Here is a 21,821-nt window from a genome sequence, read left to right on the forward strand (position 1 = left end):
ACGTGGCAATATAAAATCCTTTTCGAGACCAGTCTCGATGGTACTTAACAGATTACACAATACTTCCCAGACAGCGTTTTTGTTCTCAGCCCTTCGATATTTCGTACTCTGATATTCGCGACAAACACACATCGCTAGACAAAAAAGATGCGTCTTACTTGACGTGATTTCTCAAATCCGCACGCGTCATCGCGGTCAACATTCAACGCGAGATGGACGGTATCCTTACGTCCACGATTTCTTTCCGGGCGATCGGCAACGTCTCCACCAGTCTTCCTCTCGTTGGCGTCCACGTCGTTCCTCGTTTGTACACTCAAGCGTGGATTGTGATTCGACGAAGCGTCGAAAAAGAGAGTCTCGGTCATCCGACGTCTCTGAAGATGATCAAGAGAATCGAGGTCACACCGGTCGATTTCGCACTTCGAAAGAGACAGCGCGGACAAAACTGGCGATCAGAACGGGACCAACATCGCGAGCCGAAGTTAGGTTGAATGTCATGTACGCGTGAGATCGTGCTGACGGGCTCCCTTGTGTTTTTGGTGGTTGCAGGTGGATTATCGTCACCCCTGCAGCGCGCCTCGACCGCCTCGCCCCACGGGGTCGGAGGTGTGCCACCTACGTCCCATGTGTCCTCCCAGCAACCACCGCCACCGCCTCCGACAGCAGCTTCCCTCCCTCCACGTTCCACCCCGACGCCCTCTTCGGCCACTTCGACGACTTCGAGCCTCCTCTTCCCGCCACCCCTACAGAACGTCGAGACCTTCGGCTCGTTTCTCGGTGAAGAAATCGTCGCCAATTGGAGGCGGACATTGGAAAGGTCTATCATGAACCAACAGCAGCAGCAACAACAGCAGCAGCAGCAGCAGCAACAGCAGCAGCAACAGCAACAACAGCAGCAACAATCACAGCCATCTCAATTAAGCCAGTTAACTCAACAACAACAATTACAACAAGCCCAGCCGCACATGGGCTTACACCCGCCAACAACGCCAAGTAGTTTAAATCATCTTCCATCACCGGGTGCGGATCCATCGTCCACTTCAAACACTCCGGTGAAATCGAACACACCGATCGGTACAATATCCTTGGGCAGTCTAGATGTTACTGAGAAAGCTCCAACGCCGGTATCGGGACATGACACACCAGCTCCTCCAACACCATCCTCCACAACCGCCTTGACATCGCCACCGAGCTTCCAACCACCGACGTCGATGGTGGAAACTAATACTCCTTCAGCTTCCATCAATGGCAGCGGTCTCACGTCCGGCGTATCAAGTGCACCGCCCCCGAAGAGTCCGCCTGATCAAGAATCATGTCACAATAATAACAATAGCCATCATCTAGCAAATAATAATATCGGCGGACTAAGCGTTCTTGATACGTTGAAAAGTCCGTTTCGGTTTGACGATCGAACGTATCCCTTCCGATTCGGCGACGAGTTCGGTGCCGCCGGTATGGCCGGTCGGCTGGGCGAGTCTCTCATTCCAAAGGGCGATCCCATGGAAGCGAGATTGCAGGAAATGTTACGTCATAATATGGACAAGTACGCCTCACAAAATCTTGACACTCTTCACATAGCCAGGCGGGTGCGCGAACTATTGTCGATACACAATATCGGTCAGAGACTATTCGCCAAATATGTCCTCGGGCTAAGTCAAGGCACAGTCAGCGAGTTGCTTAGCAAGCCCAAGCCTTGGGACAAGTTAACCGAAAAGGGCCGCGACAGTTATCGGAAGATGCACGGTTGGGCTTGCGACGAGAACGCCGTGATGCTGCTCAAGTCCCTCATCCCCAAGAAAGGTGAGTACCGATCATCAGTTCCAGCTCTCACTCTCTCTCTCTCCGTTTCTCACTAAGTTTTTTAATTTTTATTTCAATCGTTTCGTACAATTTTTCTCGACGCGCCTCTGCGTAATGTCCGACACGACGAAGGCTGGATCATCTGACACCTCGATGTCTATGAAGACGGACGAGACATCGTAATTACACATACCGCCACATTGTAGCGGATACTTGTAGCAATCATGATTAATTTCGCTTCCTTCCATCTCTCATAAGCGCGATAAATCGCGTTTATGATCAAGTTCAATATAATCATTCGAGAATGCACGCGGTCGAATAGTTTGCTATCTTAAGTGTGTAATTACATTGTTAATCACATTCCGTCTTCGATTTTTGAGACATTAACAGCAATTCCTACGAATTATTCGTCACAATATACTTCTGCCTTCATCGTCGACGACGAACTTATCGATTAACTTAACTCTCGAAATCTTCCGCCTCGCACTGCCAATAATCCATCTCGCCGAATCACTAACCACGAGCTGTCAGCTAACCTTTCGGCTGCCTAACGCGGGATGGTACTTCCGTTCCCTCTAACTGCACCGCGGGAAAGGAACGCTCAAGAGATCTCATCCCTCTTCATGTACACGCGAATCATTAGGGAGTTAAGTATATGCGTTGGTGACATCGTGGGCTTTCGCTATGGTTATAAGTTAGAAAAGTGAGATTGATAAATCCTACAAATTATTGATAGAAATCGATTGCAGTGAAATAATCTATGATTTTGTAGAACTTTGCAATAATTGTACACGAATAGGAATCGATAGTTATAATAAGTTTATCTATGTGTAATTATGAGATAAAAAGTACTTTGTTACACCGCTATATCGTGTTGTTATCAAAGTCATATTGTGCTCAATATTTGATGAAGAAAAACATTGTGCTAGACTTGAATAACTACAGTCTTAATTAAATTACGCAGCTCGTTGGCATATCTTGCCCGCTATCGATTGTATGCTGCGTTTGGCAGCCATATTGTTTAGACTAATAGCTCCTGGGAATAGGAAGTCCCGGATGAGCACTAGGTAGGGGTGAGATGTATAAAGGGCTCCGCGGTATATAGAAAGGGAAGAGATGGGGGAAGAAAGGAAGATCCAGTGGAGAACATTGAAATCCTAAATGCGTCGGTCTCTTTTACTCTATCGGAAGGCAATTTACACTTTTCCGCTTGTCACGGCTTTGCTAGATTATAGCGAATAAACGGTATTTATCTTGGCATCGCTGTGAACATTCTCATGATACACTCATAGTAATTAGAAAAACATCTATTCTCGATGATAATAGAGTTATGTTTGACAAGTACATGAGTGTAATATCGTAATAATTTTTTTTCTACGCGCTTCATTCACAAAATATGCTCGCACAACAGCGACGCACGTATAAACTCGCAATACACGACCGTGCGATCCCTTCCGCTTTTTTGTAAATATTAATATCAATCGCGCAGGATGTTGACTCAATGCCATCATTTTCCCTTCACGTCCGGTGACGAAATAAAACGTGTATAAAATTCAGTCGGAGCACGACATGCGTCCCGCATCAATGGATTGTCGGTTTCCGTCGGATCTCTGGTAACAACAATCACGGGGCATTACAGCGGATAGGGCAGAGTGCACGCGAGAGAGGGAGGGACGGAACAGAAATGGAATGAAGGGTTAGGACGATCGTAGGGTGGCGGGAGGGAACCGGCGACAAAAACTTAGGGGATCGTAACATTTCTCGATACGTCAGCCGTAAAATTACAGGGACGCGTGTATTATTCCGTGGCGTGAGCGCGACAGTAAATCAAAATTGCAAGAACCACTGTTAATGCGATCGAAATTAGTCAAGTAAGGCGTGAAAGGAAAAAAAAATTTTAATAAAAAAATATTGATGATTATTGTTAATACGCTGAAATAATAATATTATTTCAGGATTTTATTTTAGTTCTCAATTTTTCTTCTGAGTCGTGTTATTTGCATAAATAATTAATGGATGTTACAAATCGTGTTCCTTTTTTAACATTCAAAAATAATTATAATCAATTGGGTAATTCAAATCTGTGTTAAAAATATAGCGCACTATCGTCAATACGTTTCTCTAGTTATCGGATTAATCGTTCACTGTGATCGTTTGTTCGTATGAATCATGGTCATAAGCCCTTTGTGGTCGTAACGAGAATCCACCGTGATTCAATAGCATAAATATACTTGGAGTAATGTCCGAAACTTCTATAATCAGACGTGATTTATGGGCAAAAATCAGTGACTTTATAAAGCCTGAAAGGCGCCGCCTAGCTTTGGTGGAGGTGTCGGTTGAGATAAGTTTGCGTCGGGCTAAATACCTGATCTAACGACTCATCGCGTGCTATATAGACAAGCACAGGCGCGATATCCACCTGTCACTGAAAGCTTTATTGTGATTTGTGAATCCCCTTTCTGATCATCTTATTTATCATTCGTGCGTTTAAAAATTGTTATCATTACATAATAATGATAACAATAATAGGCTACTGATTTTGAGATGAAATGATTCTGTATTGATTCACAATTTTTGTTATGACAATATTACAAAGTTTATCCTTCGATATCACGTAAATCGTGCGCATAATTATCGTGTACCAAGCGAAAGCTCTATTATATTAGTCTTCACAGTCTGCTTCACGCGATATTCTTCAATCTTTACACTCATACTTATTTATGAACGTGTTAATTTTCACGAAAATTTACTCGCGTCAAGGTTGCTATGTCAAGTGCTGACAATGAATTTATTCACGTGTAGTTCAGAGTGACACGATTTGGATCCAGTTAATGTAGCTCAGAGTTCTCGGGTCTTCCAATGATCTAAATAACGGCTATATAAATTACGTAGATAGCTTTCAGTCAGTCGCTTAAGATAAGCCGCAAAAATCGCGCATTCGTGGAAACTACTAATCCTACGACAAACGTATCTGGATCTTGGCCCACTATTCAGCACGGCACGTCTGAGTGGTGTATTATTGCTTGCGCGGAGCGCTACAACACAATTGATCTAAGCGCAACCAAGAACAACGCGAGATTACCGTAATAAACATAGTTGGTTTAGCTCCAAGTCAGTTTATTGCAAAATTTTGTTTCCTGCAGCGGTGAGTCGCACACGTGCGATCCGCCGGAGTCTCCCGGAGACTTTTCGCGACGACCGTCACGGATGAAAATCATAGTTACGATGATTTGTAACCGCAGCGAGAAATGTTACGAGCCATGCTCACAGTCATATGACTATGATTTTCGTTACGAACGACAGGACGTTTATACTTTTATAACTGATATAATTATTGCATTTTATGGAAGAGCATGAATATAGGTTTTTTATTATTCTCACTTTATAATTAGCGGTGTTTCAAAAGAAACGACTAAGTATACATAGAGAATAGTGTCGAACCCAGAAAAGTGTTCACCCAACGATTGCGATTATAAAAGTATTTCATCTGCGTACATTGACCCGATCCGAAAGAGAGATAACATTATCGAAATGTGACAACGATTTCAAAACTCATGTAATATTTACGAGTGACAATATCAATTGAGCTACATATATATGTATCTATATATTCACATATAGGTTAAATAAAAATTACAGAGGTCATAAGAAGACCAACTGATTGTCATCGTTCGAAGAATTAGATCTTTATATTATAGTTTTTATGGAAAAATTAATTATTATTTACAAAGATAGTTGAAATAGTTTTTTAAACAGTTTTTAATTACAAAATAGTATTATCTGAATCTGAAAAAAAAAAAAGATAAATTATACTGAAATCAGAGTGTCGCGAAATTCTCTACGATTCTTAAGAGTCCTATGCAATATCAACTAAAAGTATCAGTTCAAAAGTCAATATCAGCTAATATCATTATCTTAAAAAAATGTATCATAAATATACCCTGAAACCGAAAAAAATAAAACAAACCGTTTTGCTTGTAATAGCTTTATGTGCAGCAAAATGACCATATTTTACTGCAATTTGAGATAAATAATTTTTAAACGAGTAAGTGGAGCCAAATAAACTTCTGTACAAATATTAGAATTACATATATACATAAAATTTAATTTAATTCATAATACTACGATCTTAATAAATTTATAATAATTAAATAAATACTACAAAACGTGATTTACATAAAAATCAAGAATATTAAATAATTTTTAAACCATGAATAAGACAGTGCTCCAATTTTAGATACTCTAGATACTCTAGACGTAATAATAGAACAGAATCTATAAAATGTTAATATTTTTGTTAATACTTCGAAATGTAACACATAATATATCCTCAAAATTATCTGTCCATATAAATAGAAATTAATTCATTGTAAGTCACTGAAAATCTCTAAGATCGAAATGGTTCAATTTATAATTCAAAACGATTTTTTGTTACGTGCTCGATTATTCTTTAATTGTCCGGAAAAAGAATCGACGTGACACGACGATGCCTTGCGGTTCTACGGACGTCGTATATCTCACCGTTAGTTGAACAAGCTGTTGTATACAACACACATCCACCCGCAAAAGTAACGAGGAAAATACTTCTTATATACAGGTGCACGCACAGGTGCACGCAAACGGCTGCAGAGCGCAACGCTCTCAACTGTATCCCGCGCGAACAAGTTTCGTTCATTAGCTCCGCCTTGCGCGCCGATTTTATCGGATCTCATGTACCGCTCGTATCCTTCCACATCTTGACGCCTCGCCGCGACGAGACACGTTATGTGCGCACGACCTACTCAGAATTTTCGGGTGCAAATGCGTCTGGGTTCTTAACGATGATGCAAACGAGGATCCGATGTGCGTGCAATCGTATGCTCACCGATAACATCTAGATTCCCCACGGGATTGATACTTTAAACTCGGTATTCGAAGAGACTAGCATTTTGTTACTTATTTTATATTTTCAGCATTTCGCGGTGTCGCTAATTAAATTACTTAATAATTGTTCGATCCACATTCTGATGAGGTATTTAAATTTGCATTTAGATGCACTGTACGAAGTGATTGGAATGCCCTCCCGCTCCGCATGGTAAAATATACGAACAAATATGTGTGCACTTGTTCTGCTTATCTCTAAAATGACATCATTATGGTAAACATATTTCCTCTGAAGTATTGATCGTTCAGCGAATTAGCATATCGTGGACGACTCACAAAATATTCATTTCTCTTTTAACGAGCAGCATCGAGATAATAAAATTATTGGATGTATTTATCTCGAGTTACGTTGTTTAAATATCATATAACAGAATATACATGATTTTCTCCGAATTAACGTCCATATTTTACGAAAAAAGTCGAGTTGACGCGAAGATCGTAGACTTCCATACACGGCGCATGCACAAATCCCGCGTGCGATCGCGAGTCGCAACGCGTATAGCGGCTCGGAAGCATCGTAACCCATAACTCCGGCAACAATCGGGTGAATTTCTTAAGTCACCGTTACCGGCGAACTCCCACGAAATCGTTCCAGATTTTGTAATCAGGTCCATTGTCGACGTTTCTCTCTTATTTCGCGCCGCGTGCGCGCTCGTGTGTGCGCGGGTCGCGTCGCGTGCACGTGCATGCGTCGAGACAATTTTACGGCGCGAATATAATTGCCGCCGGTATACAGTATGGTTTCCTTTCCGGCGAAACACGCACGAGTACGCGTACGCGTACGCGAACATTTCCTTCGCGCGTCGCCGTCGTGCCTATTGTGTAGCGTGGACGGACGCGATTGTTCTCTCTTTCGTCGATTCTCCGTAACCGGTCTTTGATGCCGCGACGCGATCGGGACGCACGTCGACCGTGACGTTTCGCCATCCGCAGGTGAGACGAAGGTGCCAGCGGCGGGCGCGCAATCGCTGAGAAAAGTATGGATTTAGTGCGCAAAGCTCGTAACAATGCGGGACATGCCGCGACGGTTGCGTAAACAACCGGGCCATTTTCCAAGCGACTTTATCCCGTCATCGAGGTTTTTCAAACCGTGAGAAATTGACGCATGTGTGAGCGATCGAAGCAGCGATGAGATGAAAATCTTTTATCATCCAACTGTTGAGAATGTACAATGCACTCACGCTTATTTTTCAAAGTCTGATTTTAACGCCTTTCCCGTCATAATGTAACATCCTTCAGAACTTGATGAAATACTCCTAAATCTAATTTCATTAAAACCTACCGCAATACACACGCTATACTCGCCGCCTGAAAAGTAGCACACAAGTTGATTCGTGATTAAGCAAACTTGTGGAAAAATATTTCTTAATTGAGAGAAACATTGTGAAATTGCGGCGATACTATTCATTGTATCCGGGCTAATGAGAACGTCTGCGGATATATGTGACAAGTAAAGAATTGCGCTCATCGTCGTTGTATGTTGGACGCGTCGTCGTAAAGTATCGCCCACGATCGCGTTCGTCCGATAATATTTGTTGCCCGACTACTTATTTGTAGATTTCCTATGAGAAAGTTGCTAAAGGATGTTGGTTCTCGAGCGTAATAATCAACTGGCGCTCACGATTCCGTACGATGCGCGTAAGGTTTCCCACGTGATGCCGTCGAAGTACGGAAAGGAAGATGTTAGTGACGCAAGTAACTAATCTCTCACCGTCAGTTTCCAGCAAGATTGAGCTACTCTGTCATGTGGCAGCATTTGGTTTGAACGATAATAGTATAGAATTTCAAAGTGCTATATATCAAAATTAATTATCTTCAATAATAGCAATCAACAAGCGTTTAGATACAGCAGCAAAGTTGTGTGCGTGAGTCGGCAATAAAATTCGTTCATTTTCATATTCATTTTGAATTAATTAAACCTATATGTAAAACCGTAATCGTACTACCGGTTGCCAATTGAGTTACACGATTGTGATTGGCGATTATTTTTCAGCCAATTGCCAATCATAATCGTAATCCAATCGACAATCATTATGTGATTACAGTTTAATGTGATTCCTCGAATGAAGCTACTGTGTTACCGCAATTCAAAGGATATATTCCGTTCGATGATGATAGCGCTGATTTTGGCATCGCAGATGGCCCACCCATATAGAAAAGGTGTAATAGTGACCTCATTTCTTTTATCTCGGTATACCCCCGCAAACATTCCCTGTAAGTAACATAATCGTTACACACGCTTCTCCGAATTCAGCGATAAAATTGCCGGTATATAACAATGTGTATTTATAATATGATAAAAATTTACAACATTTGTTTATGAGCAATCTTTTTGACACATTTCCAATTACGTTTGCCAAGAGGATTATTTTATATCGGTCATCACGATATCTACAATTTCTTATTTTTGAAATCGCGTCATTAATAGCAGCTGATCTTAACAAATCCAGAATCTGTTCTACGAAAGAACATTTATTAGTTCTGTACGTATAGTCATAGGCGCATGAAGAGAGCAGAAGCACGAGCTTGTTGGCAGGAATTCAAAAGTTGCGACAATGCGCGATCGTGCGGATATGCATAATACGTCATCATTCTCTCCTTTCTCGATTTCACTTGAATGCTTCGCACCACCCACCTGATTGTCAATTGCATGAACATTTCGCTATCGTTATCTTAATCGGCAAGCCTGTCGATTTCTTCTAACGAAGGTACCATTATCTATCAGCGTTAGAGCGTATAATATGATGGAATGCGACTTACATGTATTATTGCAAGGGGAGGTAAATTTCTCGTGGAGAATGTATGCTATGTGATACTCTAATCAGAGAAACGATAAAAAAGAGACATTCTTCTTCTTAATGTGGCACTCGCCTAAGGACTTTGCGATTGCTTATTAGGATTAGAAGTAATCATATCTACGCAACACAAATGATACAAGATAATGATACAAAACGTATAGCTCTCGAATCGCGTCTGGCAAGAATCGTTCACTACACTCGCAATTGTGGAAATACTGTGGATTCTATGCACGTTCAAGTAAGGAACATCATATCTTGATGGACAAATCGCTCGAAGATTATTTCTTCTTCTTCACCGTCAAAATACGTACGGGATTCTTACGCCGCTTGTCAAGCCACTTTCTCTCGTCGATTCGCGTGCAATGCTCGCGAGAGCAATCAAAGACATGATCGGTAGTTCGTTCGTCTGAATCTTGCAGCTGATTGGTCAATTAGACGGGAAACACGTAGGAGGACTACACTCCTGCCGACGTGCAAGGGAAAGACCGCAAGGGAGAAGGTCCAAAAGAGGATATTTTAATTATCGTCGTTGAGTATACTTTGCCTTTGGGTTCAGCACGCAGTTATCGATTGCGCGCATTATTAATTGCTTAGGAACGTAAAATCCTCCAAATATGATTGATCATTATTAATTACACAGATTACTATTTTCGAATAAACATTTTTCGTTAGAAAATATATGTAATTTGTAAGATCAATTTAAGATTTTACAACAATACATATATTCATATATAAATTATATGATGTCAAAAAGTAACATCATTTTTTTAAGACATAGAATTTTCAGCAGAGAAAAATGAGCGAAAATAGTAAATTTGGTAGCACTGCTACCAAAAATCAACTAAACACCGCGTCGCGAATTATTTATGTTTTTCATTTACATTTATGTTTATATATATATATATCTGATTATATTTCTAAGACCAACCAAACTGAGTAAGAATACACCACAAATTGTGCCTCACCCGTAGAGTATGTTTCAGGCAAGGAGCAAGGAATGCCAGCATTCGCACGTGGACCACAGGATAGTGGTCCGCAAGAAATGAGTGATGAAAGATTGGCACATATTCTGGAATCAGGCCATATGCAAATGAGAGGTGAACACGAGATATCGAACGATGCTGACAGCAAGAGTCCGAACAGAATCGGTTGCCCGAGTCCGTTCAACAAAGACAGACTGGACAGCCAAAATAGGAGACTGAAGAAGTACGAAAACGACGACATTCCCCAGGAGAAGGTAGTAAGGATTTACCAAGAAGAATTGGCTAAGCTGATGGGCACGAGAGTGGAGAATCTTCGTCCGCGAGAGTTCCCTAGGTAAGATCGACGATTAATGACGTGGATTTTCTTACGATGTTTATATCGCAGCCCATTCAAATGATACACAATATCTGCCAATGCATGATGATAACTAAATGGATAACATACACGACCGAATTAATATCCTATGCTCAGATATGACACGAAATGTCAAGAGCAAATCATCGTTTCGTGCTAAGAAAACCTTATTTGAGTGGTGCAATTTTCTACGTTACGTAGCTCAAATAAAAATGCTCAATGCATTTGAATATGATGTACATATTCGATTATACATTGTATCTATAATTTAAAAAAAAGATTTTTCTATGTGAAATGTAATTTGAAATTGACGGTTTTGATAATACAATGTTTATGTGCGATTACGTTTACTGTGATTGATCATTATTGAGGACAGCACATGACCTCGATTGATCGTAGCGCGATGTTTCCACATTTTTTCAGCGGTACGCAGAGCAGTCTTCAAGGCATCGAGCGCACCCAGGAAGACATTCGATTGGCATTGGACGCTTATCACCGTGAGCTCCAAAAATTGAATGCAGCTCCAGGTCAGAATCCCTCGATGACCGGACTGCCAGGATTGCCTGGATTACCAGGTTTGTTGGCACTTCAGCAACAAGCTCTTCAACAACATCATCTAGCCGCGAACGGCGGTGGTGGTGTTCAGGACTTGAGTTTAGGTAAAGTGGATCCGCGCAATAAAATGATAAACGGTGTGTCGGAAGAAGAAAAAGAGAAGATGGAAGAGGCGATGAGACACGCCGGAAGTGCATTCTCTTTGGTGAGGCCAAAGCAAGAATCGACAGGTCCTCAATCGACGCCTGGCGGTTCTAGCGCGAGTTCACCGCTTGGCAATTCCATACTTCCCCCTGCGATGACACCTAACGAAGAGTTCTCCAGTGCGGCGGCAGCCAGTCCTCTTCAGAGAATGGCCTCCATCACGAACAGTCTGATAAGTCAACCGTCCACCCCAACTCATCATTCGGCCAATCAAAGACCACTGAAAGCTGTGCTTCCTCCGATCACACAGCAGCAGTTCGACCTGTACAATAATCTTAATACAGAAGATATTGTGAAAAGGGTAAGGGCCACGGTACGAGTATTGATTGTATAATTTATTGTTTGTATTGTATCTAATTTCGAATTTTTGTCCTATTATTAATGTACAGGTGAAGGAACAGCTGTCTCAGTATTCAATTTCGCAGCGGCTATTCGGCGAATCAGTATTGGGTCTATCTCAGGGATCAGTATCAGACCTTCTCGCGCGTCCAAAACCGTGGCACATGCTAACTCAAAAAGGTCGTGAACCCTTTATCCGGATGAAAATGTTCCTCGAAGATGACAACGCGGTGCACAAACTCGTCGCCAGCCAATACAAGATCGCACCGGAGAAGCTAATGAGGACCGGCGGCTACGGCGGCCTGCCTCGTAAGTTTAACTCAGGTCAATATAGATGTTTTGTTACTTTATTATAAACGTAGTTCGGGAGCTCTGGTATGTTTGTCAAGCACGACATCATGATAAGTTGTCGTGTATCTTGTTGTGATAAAAAGCGATTTTAAATAAGCATGACATTTTTGTAACATAGAAATGCAACTTTAATTTATTATAGAATGACTTGAAAATTGTATTTATATGATATTCGATAGAAGTAAAAGAACTGCATTGTTTGACGTCCGTAGAAGATGAGCTTTCGGACTATCAAATTTTCTTTTATACTTGCTAAATTTCTTTAATCAGATTTTTTTATTGTTACAGCTTGTGGAACACCTATGAAACCTATGCCACCAACAAAACTCGTCCAAGAACAGCTTCAGAACGCAGCGAAGGCGCAGGCCGCCGCTCAAGCAGCTGCACAAGCAGCAGCCCAACAGCATCAGCAGGAAAATCAGATGCAACTCGGCCCACCACAACAAAGTCCTCAGCATCCGCAGCATCCACAGCCGCCACCACCGATGATGTTAACCCCACCCGGACCTCATCATCCTCATACTCAGCTCAGCATGCAAGAACTCCAAAAGAAACAACAACAACAACAGCAACAACAAATGTCACTACACTCGCCACATCATCAGATGGCTCCATCGCCTCTTCGAAGTCTTCATCCTCACATTTCACCAAGCGTATACGAGATGGCCGCCCTTACGCAGGATCTCGACACACAGACAATCACAACAAAGATCAAAGAAGCGTTATTAGCTAACAACATTGGCCAGAAGATTTTCGGTGAAGCAGTTCTTGGTCTATCACAGGGCTCTGTCAGTGAGTTACTGAGCAAACCGAAACCGTGGCATATGCTTAGTATAAAAGGCCGAGAGCCTTTCATTAGAATGCAGCTTTGGCTGTCAGATGCACACAACGTTGATCGACTGCAGGCGTTGAAGAATGAACGACGAGAGGCAAACAAAAGACGACGTAGCAGTGGTCCTGGTCACGATAATAGCTCTGACACCTCGAGCAACGACACAGCCGAATTCTATCACGCGGCATCACCCGGTCCAGGGCCTACTACCGGAAAGAAGCAGCGCGTTCTTTTCTCAGAAGAACAGAAGGAAGCCCTCAGACTCGCTTTCGCCTTAGACCCTTATCCCAATGTGGCTACCATCGAATTCCTCGCCAGTGAACTGGCCCTGTCGTCGAGAACGATAACAAACTGGTTTCACAATCATCGAATGAGACTGAAACAACAAACACCGCACGGCCAACCAGAACCGCAGTCGCCGCGAGAACCTGGTCAACCGTTCGATCCTGTTCAATTCAGATTACTGTTAAACCAAAGACTGCTGGAGATTCAAAAAGAGAGACTGGGTCTAGGAAATGTACCTTTACCTTACTCTCCGTACTTCAATCCTAACCTCGCGGCCCTCGTAGGTAATGCACTGAAAGAACAATGCTCTGGTCTGGACCTCTCGATGAATGCACTAAAGAGAGAGCCCAATCAAGAATTCGAAGACGAAGATGTCGACGATGCGATGAGCAATCTAGGTAGTGAGGACTCGGAAGGCTCGGCCAGCAGTATAAAGAGAGAACCTACAGAAACACCGACGGCACCTACGACGGTCAGGTCCAACAGAAGAAAACCCGCGGCACCGCAATGGGTGAATCCGGAATGGCAAGAACCAGCGAGAACAGGCGACGAAGTTATCATCAATGGAGTTTGTGTGATGCAGACGGACGATTATGGAGTAAAAAGAGAGGCCGAGGAGACCATAAGAGTTGAACCGACACCCGTGCAAGATCGATATGAAGAAGATGCTCAGAGCGATGTCTCTTCCGTGTCTGGCAACAATGGGGCCGATCGGGATAGTCCGCTTCCCAGTCCAAAATCTGGTCAAAACAGTCCAGCGACGTCGCTCAGACCGCCGTCGGCGCAACAGACGCAACAGTCCACGGAGGAAAGTCCGAAGGACGTGGTGAAACACGAACCGGAGGAAACGTGGGATTACTAAAGAGAATTCGAGGCATAAAATTCCATGGGATTATCCGCGAGCTCGATGTTTCTTCTTCGGACAAAGTCGAAACTCGAGTGGAGTGTCCGACATGTTTCCAAGGTCGTATTGTTGAAATATGCCAAAACGACGCTTTGTAAGAAAAGACGTTCCGCGAGGTCTAGTTAAGTTTTAAATGACAAAACCAGCTATAGGACTCGATCGTGCGAGTCCTGCCTACGACGAGGGCATTATCATAGTGAGGCGAACGCGAAGAATCTAAAAAGATGTCATCGGAAAGGAAACGAGAAGATATCTTGGTCGATGGACGAGCGCCAGGAGAACAAAACGATCAAAACTGAACGGAGCTCAATCAAAAGGACTCACATTGTGACGTTTTCTATGCGGCAAGTGTTACGAAATTAGTGTCGGTGCGCGCGGGTCAACGGCGAGATCGTATCATTTAGAGGACTGTGAAGTACAACGGGGCCGGCTGTGGAAGGACGACGGGCTCTCGTTGCAATTCGCTCGAAATTCGAGAGAACCCCGGCCGCTTTCGCTTTCGGATGACACCCCTCCCGTTGATGAATGATCGATTGGGTATCATTCCACAGAGGAGGGGAGACTAGGAGCGGACTAGATAATGCACGGAAAACGGAGGTGGTCCGGGTTCGCCACAGTGCAATCTCCCAATAACTAATTGTTAGATCGAATTATTATTAATTTTTAACGACAATTTCGCGCGACGGAACGGCCGATTAATAATTATTGCATAATTGTGATTCATGTTATTGTTTATACTCGCCTCCCTGTATCCTCCATAGCGATTAAGCTGTTAATGTTGTATACTTCTCTCTCTATCTCCAGTTACGTATCTTTTTATCTCTTTCGGTTAAGACTCGACGCGTTTCCCCTTTCTCTTTTTCCTACTTCTTGCTTATCCATCTATTTATACAATTGCGAGAATGATCACTTAAGACCGTTACCAATGTTATTATTATCACTGCTATTATATATAATTACAAAAATTATTAATATTATTATTATATAATTATCATTATTAAATAATCTCAGTTGTCAAGAGCACTGTCATTGATTACTATTTTTACGTTGATATGTTGAACGGCGTTGCAGAATGTAAAATACCAAAAAAGAAGTAAATTTATTCGTTCCACGAGATGATTATTTAAATTGCCTTTTTCTATTTGTTAGGAACTATTAGCTGCGCTAAAATCATTGGTGATGAAAATAATTATATTTTTAATGATTATTATTTAATATTCTTTGATTATTATTATTGTATTATATTTATATCATTGTATTATTATTTTTATGTTATCATTATTATTATTATTATTATTATTATATTATTATTATTCTCATTATTATATCAGTAATCATTATTTTATTATTATTAGAATCATTGTCGTGACAACAATATGGCTTGTAAAGCCAATGTGATAGAGCTTATATCGCGATGATACATAAAAAGAAAAGGCGTGCGAGCAAAAGATGAACAAGCATGCCGATTTCACTGAACGAAGCGAAAGATTGCGCGAATTCGTGCAATTTCTAGCAATGTGTAAATATCTGTACAAAGGAAAAGAATGGAAGAAACTTCGGAATACAAAAACAAAGGACTACATACATGCATATACACACACACACATGTACACACCCAGATACACGCACGCATATACACATACGATCTTGTATATTTACTTACTTACCACACTTAACTATCTAATAGCGTACGAATATATCCAGGCAGACTAACAGCGGTACATACTGAGCGACTGCACGCTGAATTTTCACTTGTCGCAGTCGGCATTGCACACCGTAAAAATGAAATCGCGTAATCAGTAACGAACGATGAAGTAAGAGAAGAAAGAGCCGTGTGTTTCAATGACCACTCGTTGCGACCCGTGAAAATGCAGCGTCCAGGCTACTATAAGCGGCGCAAAAGGAAACACGTAATTATGAGAATTTGCCGTAAATTAATCGATGCCTAGAGAGAAGGAAAAATGTGCAGAAGACACTTCGAGGCGATTCAGCGAGACATTAAGAGCGGAAGGACGAGCGAATGAGCAAACGCGCGTGTGTGTGTGTGTGTGTGTGTGCGCGTGATGAACTTCGTAAAAGAGAGAAAGAGAGAAAAAGAAAGACAGTCCTCGAATTATTACGAATCAAACTATAGTATTTACCAGAATAAATTTTAATCTTCAATTAAATTCTAGTCCGCAGTTAAAAGTAAAAAAAAAAACGAAACAAACGTGAATGATATTGTACGAGGCAGAGAGATGCAAGAAATTCGTGCGAGACGATCGCTTTAGAAGGGCATTGCTAAACGAGAGACCAGTGATCGATTGATTCTGTTTTTTCCCCGTTCCTCAACCCTTGATTTTTTTTTAAGTTTTTCATGAATCGTCACAACGGAAGTCGATCGGACGTACATTATCCGTCGATTATCGAATGTACATATTACTATACTCGTGCGATTAAATCTCGTAACTTAATGACGCTGATTCCGCCTGCTAACGAATGATCCTGAGTCTTACTGAGTAGCGAGACGATCGACGAGAATGCAATATATAAAGCGAAGACGATATCACAATGAAAACATCCATATTTCGTCGATCGTCTACATCGAATAACACATCGATTGGGTTACGATAGTAAAAGCTCCGGATGCGAACAGGTTACGATGAAGTAGGGAGGAAAAGAACAAACGCGTACGATCTCACACATCTTCGAATACCAAACTAAATTATTTCACTCGAGCATTAGTCTAATATTCATCTTTACGATTTGTCGATTTGGGTTAACTATACGACTGACGTGGCATCCGCCAAACGCGAACCCGTAGATAATCGTCGATTCTCACGACCGAGATCGAATGTGAGCTCGTTTCTTAGAATTTATTACCAGGTACAACAATAATGCGACTCGTGTTGATGAGAAGATCGGATTTTAGTCGCAATCTCGCGACCAAAGCGTCCGATAACTCGACGGATAGACGCCTTACGATTTGTTATATGTATACATATTTAAGATTGTTTCCCTGTTCTTCGTTCGCAGCGGACAAGTGTAACGTATAAATCCTTTGTAGATACTGGATAGCCGGTAGATAGCCGATAGCTTTAATTATTTAAACAGTACAGCTTTTGTGTCGAGAGCAAAGATCGACGACCGTCTATGGTATATGGCGGACATGTATTATAACGAATACACAAGTGCGTAATTGCGTGCGGATGCGTTAGCGTTATCGACAACGGAGAGAAGGAGGGAAATCATATCGTAAAACCTAATAATATTTTACAACAAAAGGTAACTGTAGATAGACATTCAAAAGCTGTTGAGGCCCCCAGGACGCGCGAGGGAGAGACGCGCGCGTGTATCGAATCGCACGTGCGCGGGCATACGATCAAAAAAGAAGAACCACGAAGGACACTGTCATCCAGTAGTGAAAATAATGTATTAAAAAACAAGAAGGTTTACCTAAAGTAATAGTCTATTGATTTGTATTTCATTTCGAACTGTATTATAGCTTTAAAGAGTATCCTGTACATTGCATAAACACACGAGCACTATTGTTTTAAATTGTACGTTTACGATTATTATACGAAGATAAAAAAGAAATAAATAAGGTATACAAAATATTGAAGATACACGAGAGATTTATTGACGATCTTAACTGTTAAGGAACTTTAATATCTCCCTTAGAGACCGCGTCTCTTCTCCGTGAAAATTTTAAAATAAACCTAATTGCTAAATTAATAACAATAACAATTATTATCGCCTTGGAGACATTGAGAGAACATCCTTATCCGCTTTGAAATGTTCTTTGAGCACTTCAAATTTTGGCTGCTATCTTCTTAGTTAATTTAATATATGCATGCATAATCATCACTTTTATGGTAGATGAAAAGAGATTTTTTTTATTTAGAAATCCTTTTCAGATAAACAATATATTTCATAATATACGATTTTTTATATTTACTTTTATATAGAATATAAAACGTGGAGAAACAACAAAAATAAATTTATACATTTTTTGTTATAAATTATATATTTATTACATATCTATTACATATTTTTCTTTGTAATTAAATACTGGAAAAATATGTAACTAAAGTATATAATTGTAAAAATATACATGAAGAGACTCGAACTGTCTTAGGTATAATATTACGAGTATTATATTGAATATTCTTGTTATTCTCGTTCGTGAAAAGAATTTTACATTCTTATCATCTAAAATTCGTAGTACTTTTCAAACACGCAATAATTTAATCACGAGAAATAGAAGATTATCTTCATTATATATACAAATATATTATTATTTATATCAATGTCTCCTTTCAAGAATTTCTAAATTAAAAATCTATATATTAAATATTATGCTGCCAATTATTATAATCACCTATCTTTTCCCTTTTCTTCCGTATTGATTTTGTCTTAACATAATTTTAATCAATTTTAAACTTTTGACATGGATAAAGTTGTTAAAACAACTAATAAAAATTTTCTCGACCAACAATTAAATTGAATATTCTTTTAATTATTCTTGAATATCACACACATGTTAAAAAACAAGTAACAAAAAATTGGTTTAGTCCTTTATTAATTTTTATTAATTTTGTATTCGTTTAGTCTAATTTATTATACAATACGATATTACATTTTGTAGCAGAGCTGTAAAGAAACGACAAAATTGAATCTCAAAATGTCTTATATTATTTCGAAATTGTTTTGTTTGAAATGTTAAGTCTTTTAATATCAATCTTTTAATTTTTTATTATACGGCGCTGCAACGACATCTTGTAGATAAAGAAAGAAACGTATAATATTGCAGCACAGTTATCTTCAATTGCAAATATAAATTTTATTTATATCTATGATAAAAACATATTATGATCTTTATATTCAACATTTAAATTCCCTCAATATAAAATTTCAATTAATTCTATTATAAAAAAAAGAAAAAATTTTAATTTTATTATTTAATTATATATTTGCAAAAATTTCAACTATAAACGAGAATACGATCAAAGCGCAACCTTTAATAATTACATAATAAATAGCAGCAAATAAAAAAGAGCGGCGGATAATATTGTTATTGTTATTGATTAATATATACATATACACAAACGTAATAAATGAGTTCACTCACCAGTCGTTGTGTCCTCGTTAAGCATGCCTTTAGCTGTACCTACAGAAATTAATATGTTGTAATTAATATAAATTTTATTTTATTATATAGATATATACATACATATAGATTCTCACATATCATTTTATTATTTCAACTTATGCTATACGTAATAAATTTATAAATAATTATTTAATTATTAAATATTTTGTCATTTTTGGTATTAATGGAATTGGATTTTTGCATTTCTCGGTTCTCAATTATTCCCCCTTATAAGTTAATAAATAGTCGCAATTATATATACGATACACATGTCTATTACGATAGCATATAGATACAATATTATACATATATATATTTAAATAACAAATAGACATAAATTTACTCACCGGTTAAGACATTGCCGTTGTGAAGTCCTGGAATATCCTGCTCCAGATTATCGCGGAAATGATGAATTGCAGAAACGGAACACTTAATTACGCACATTATCGAACGGACGACGCAAATTAACACGCATTTTGTATTTTACTTTCAAAAAAGTAAAACACGAATCCACCGTGTTATGACACGCAAACCGCAAAGATAGAATGCACTTTGTTCTGCGATGTGTTTGCGCACATAATTGCAATCAATTATTATTTTAACTATGCCTATGATAGCGGATTTTTCATTGGACGTAGCAAGTACGTATCTCTTTCGAGATATTGTAGATTTCCAAATTCAAAATCTTAAAATATCAAAATCCGACACTGATTAATTATATGTACTTATTATATAAATACAATTAAAAAAAAAGATACATTAATTATAATCGTAGTGACGACAGCATTAATTATAATTTAAATATTACCATTTACTATACATATTTAATTATTTCGTGTATATAATTTTATAAACTTAACGATCTACAACGATTCTAGTTTGTAAAATAATCATAAGCTAATTGCAAGTAAAGTAAAAAATAATGACAATCACTACTAAAAAATTACAAATATTATTAATTACAATATATAAATATCGTCAATTACGTAAAAGTACTGCATATTTTAATTAACTCGTGCATATATATTCAATTTGTAAAAGATTTATTGTTAATAAAACTACAATCGGTGGTAAATTTATTTTATAGAATTATATTTGTCGGCGTACTGCATTATCAACGCGAGATATGTACCTACTATTACTACAGTCGCACTTTTGTCGCGTCGATACTGCAGTATCGACGCGATATAAAAGATTTCACATTATCTTGTGAGTCGCTGGAGTTTCTGCCGAAAATAAAAATTGTAGTGTAAGTCAAATGTGAGGAAAGAGTAACAGAGACAAACGAAGCTTCCGGAGACGAAAATTGAAGCGACGAGAATTGACGCTTTTACGTTTCATTACCTTAAAACTTTCGCCTCCTAGAAACTTCGTTTACTGTACGCTTCTATCATTAATCTCTCCTTACAATCGACTTACGCGATCCAATCTTTATTTTTACAAGAAGTTACTTGACGAAATTTACTTGATGTCTTGTTGACGCAATTAACGCGTCACAATTAATGAATCATTAATGCTATGATTATGCGATAGATTTCATCTAAAACGGATTTACGGCACATTCGTAGTTTATTCACCGAAATGCAAAATATATATTGTACTTATTAACAGTATACTTTTATAGTATACGTGCACGACATAATTATCAATAAATATTAAATTGTGAACATGCTACGTCCAATGAAAGATACATGAAACGCGTACTTTACCTCGAGAAAACCTAAAGATCATTTTCGCGTGATTACGACATCGAAATTTATACTCACTAGACTACGATTTCAAACTTCGATGCAGCTCCGATCATTCGGTTGACGAAATGGCGACGATAGCAAAAATTTACGAAAACCGACACGTCCCGACAATCGCTCGTCACTTTAACCGGCATTTTCGACAAAAGATACACTACTCAGGCACATTTAATGGATAAAATTCACGAATAATTGCGAAACGATCGCGATTAACACTCCGCGCCGTCGAACTGAATGCGCGGCAATGCGCCACCGAAACTGTCATGGCGTCCACTAAAGCGCGCGACAACGCGCCGGCGCGCAACCTCGAATATTTGAATTTGCGTAAGCAACTCCTGCGCACAATGGAGAAGATATTAGAAATGGGAATAAATTTTTAGATTTCAACCTATCAAAAATCGTGTATTTCGATATAACTAGTATCTGATAAATTGAAATTTTACCATTTATTCTTAATTGTTTCTAATATTTGTTCTATTGCGCACAGGTCTTAACTATTTGAGATATAAATGATTAGGGAGATTACGATATTTTTTACACGCTGCTCAACGCACTATGATTATTAACGATAATTTTCTATTCAATTTAGTAAAAAATTCATTAAAATCTAGTA

The 21,821-nt window shown here is 39.4% G+C and overlaps 1 protein-coding gene across 1 annotated transcript in view; it reads left to right on the forward strand.

Annotated features, from left to right (window-relative positions):
* Positions 1 to 15,242, forward strand: part of cut (homeobox protein, cut) — a 127,503-nt gene extending 112,261 nt beyond the window's left edge. The window contains exons 4-8 of the mRNA XM_018547997.1: positions 550 to 1,800; positions 10,493 to 10,838; positions 11,283 to 11,919; positions 12,008 to 12,266; positions 12,597 to 15,242. Of these exons, the coding sequence (XP_018403499.1) occupies positions 550 to 1,800; positions 10,493 to 10,838; positions 11,283 to 11,919; positions 12,008 to 12,266; positions 12,597 to 14,287 (4,184 nt within the window). The 3' untranslated portion in view covers positions 14,288 to 15,242. The remainder of the gene's footprint in view (positions 1 to 549; positions 1,801 to 10,492; positions 10,839 to 11,282; positions 11,920 to 12,007; positions 12,267 to 12,596) is intronic.
* The last annotated feature ends 6,579 nt before the right edge of the window (positions 15,243 to 21,821 follow it).

This window comes from Cyphomyrmex costatus, unplaced genomic scaffold, assembly GCF_001594065.2.
Source record: "Cyphomyrmex costatus isolate MS0001 unplaced genomic scaffold, Ccosl1.0 scaffold69, whole genome shotgun sequence".
NCBI lineage: Eukaryota > Metazoa > Arthropoda > Insecta > Hymenoptera > Formicidae > Cyphomyrmex > Cyphomyrmex costatus.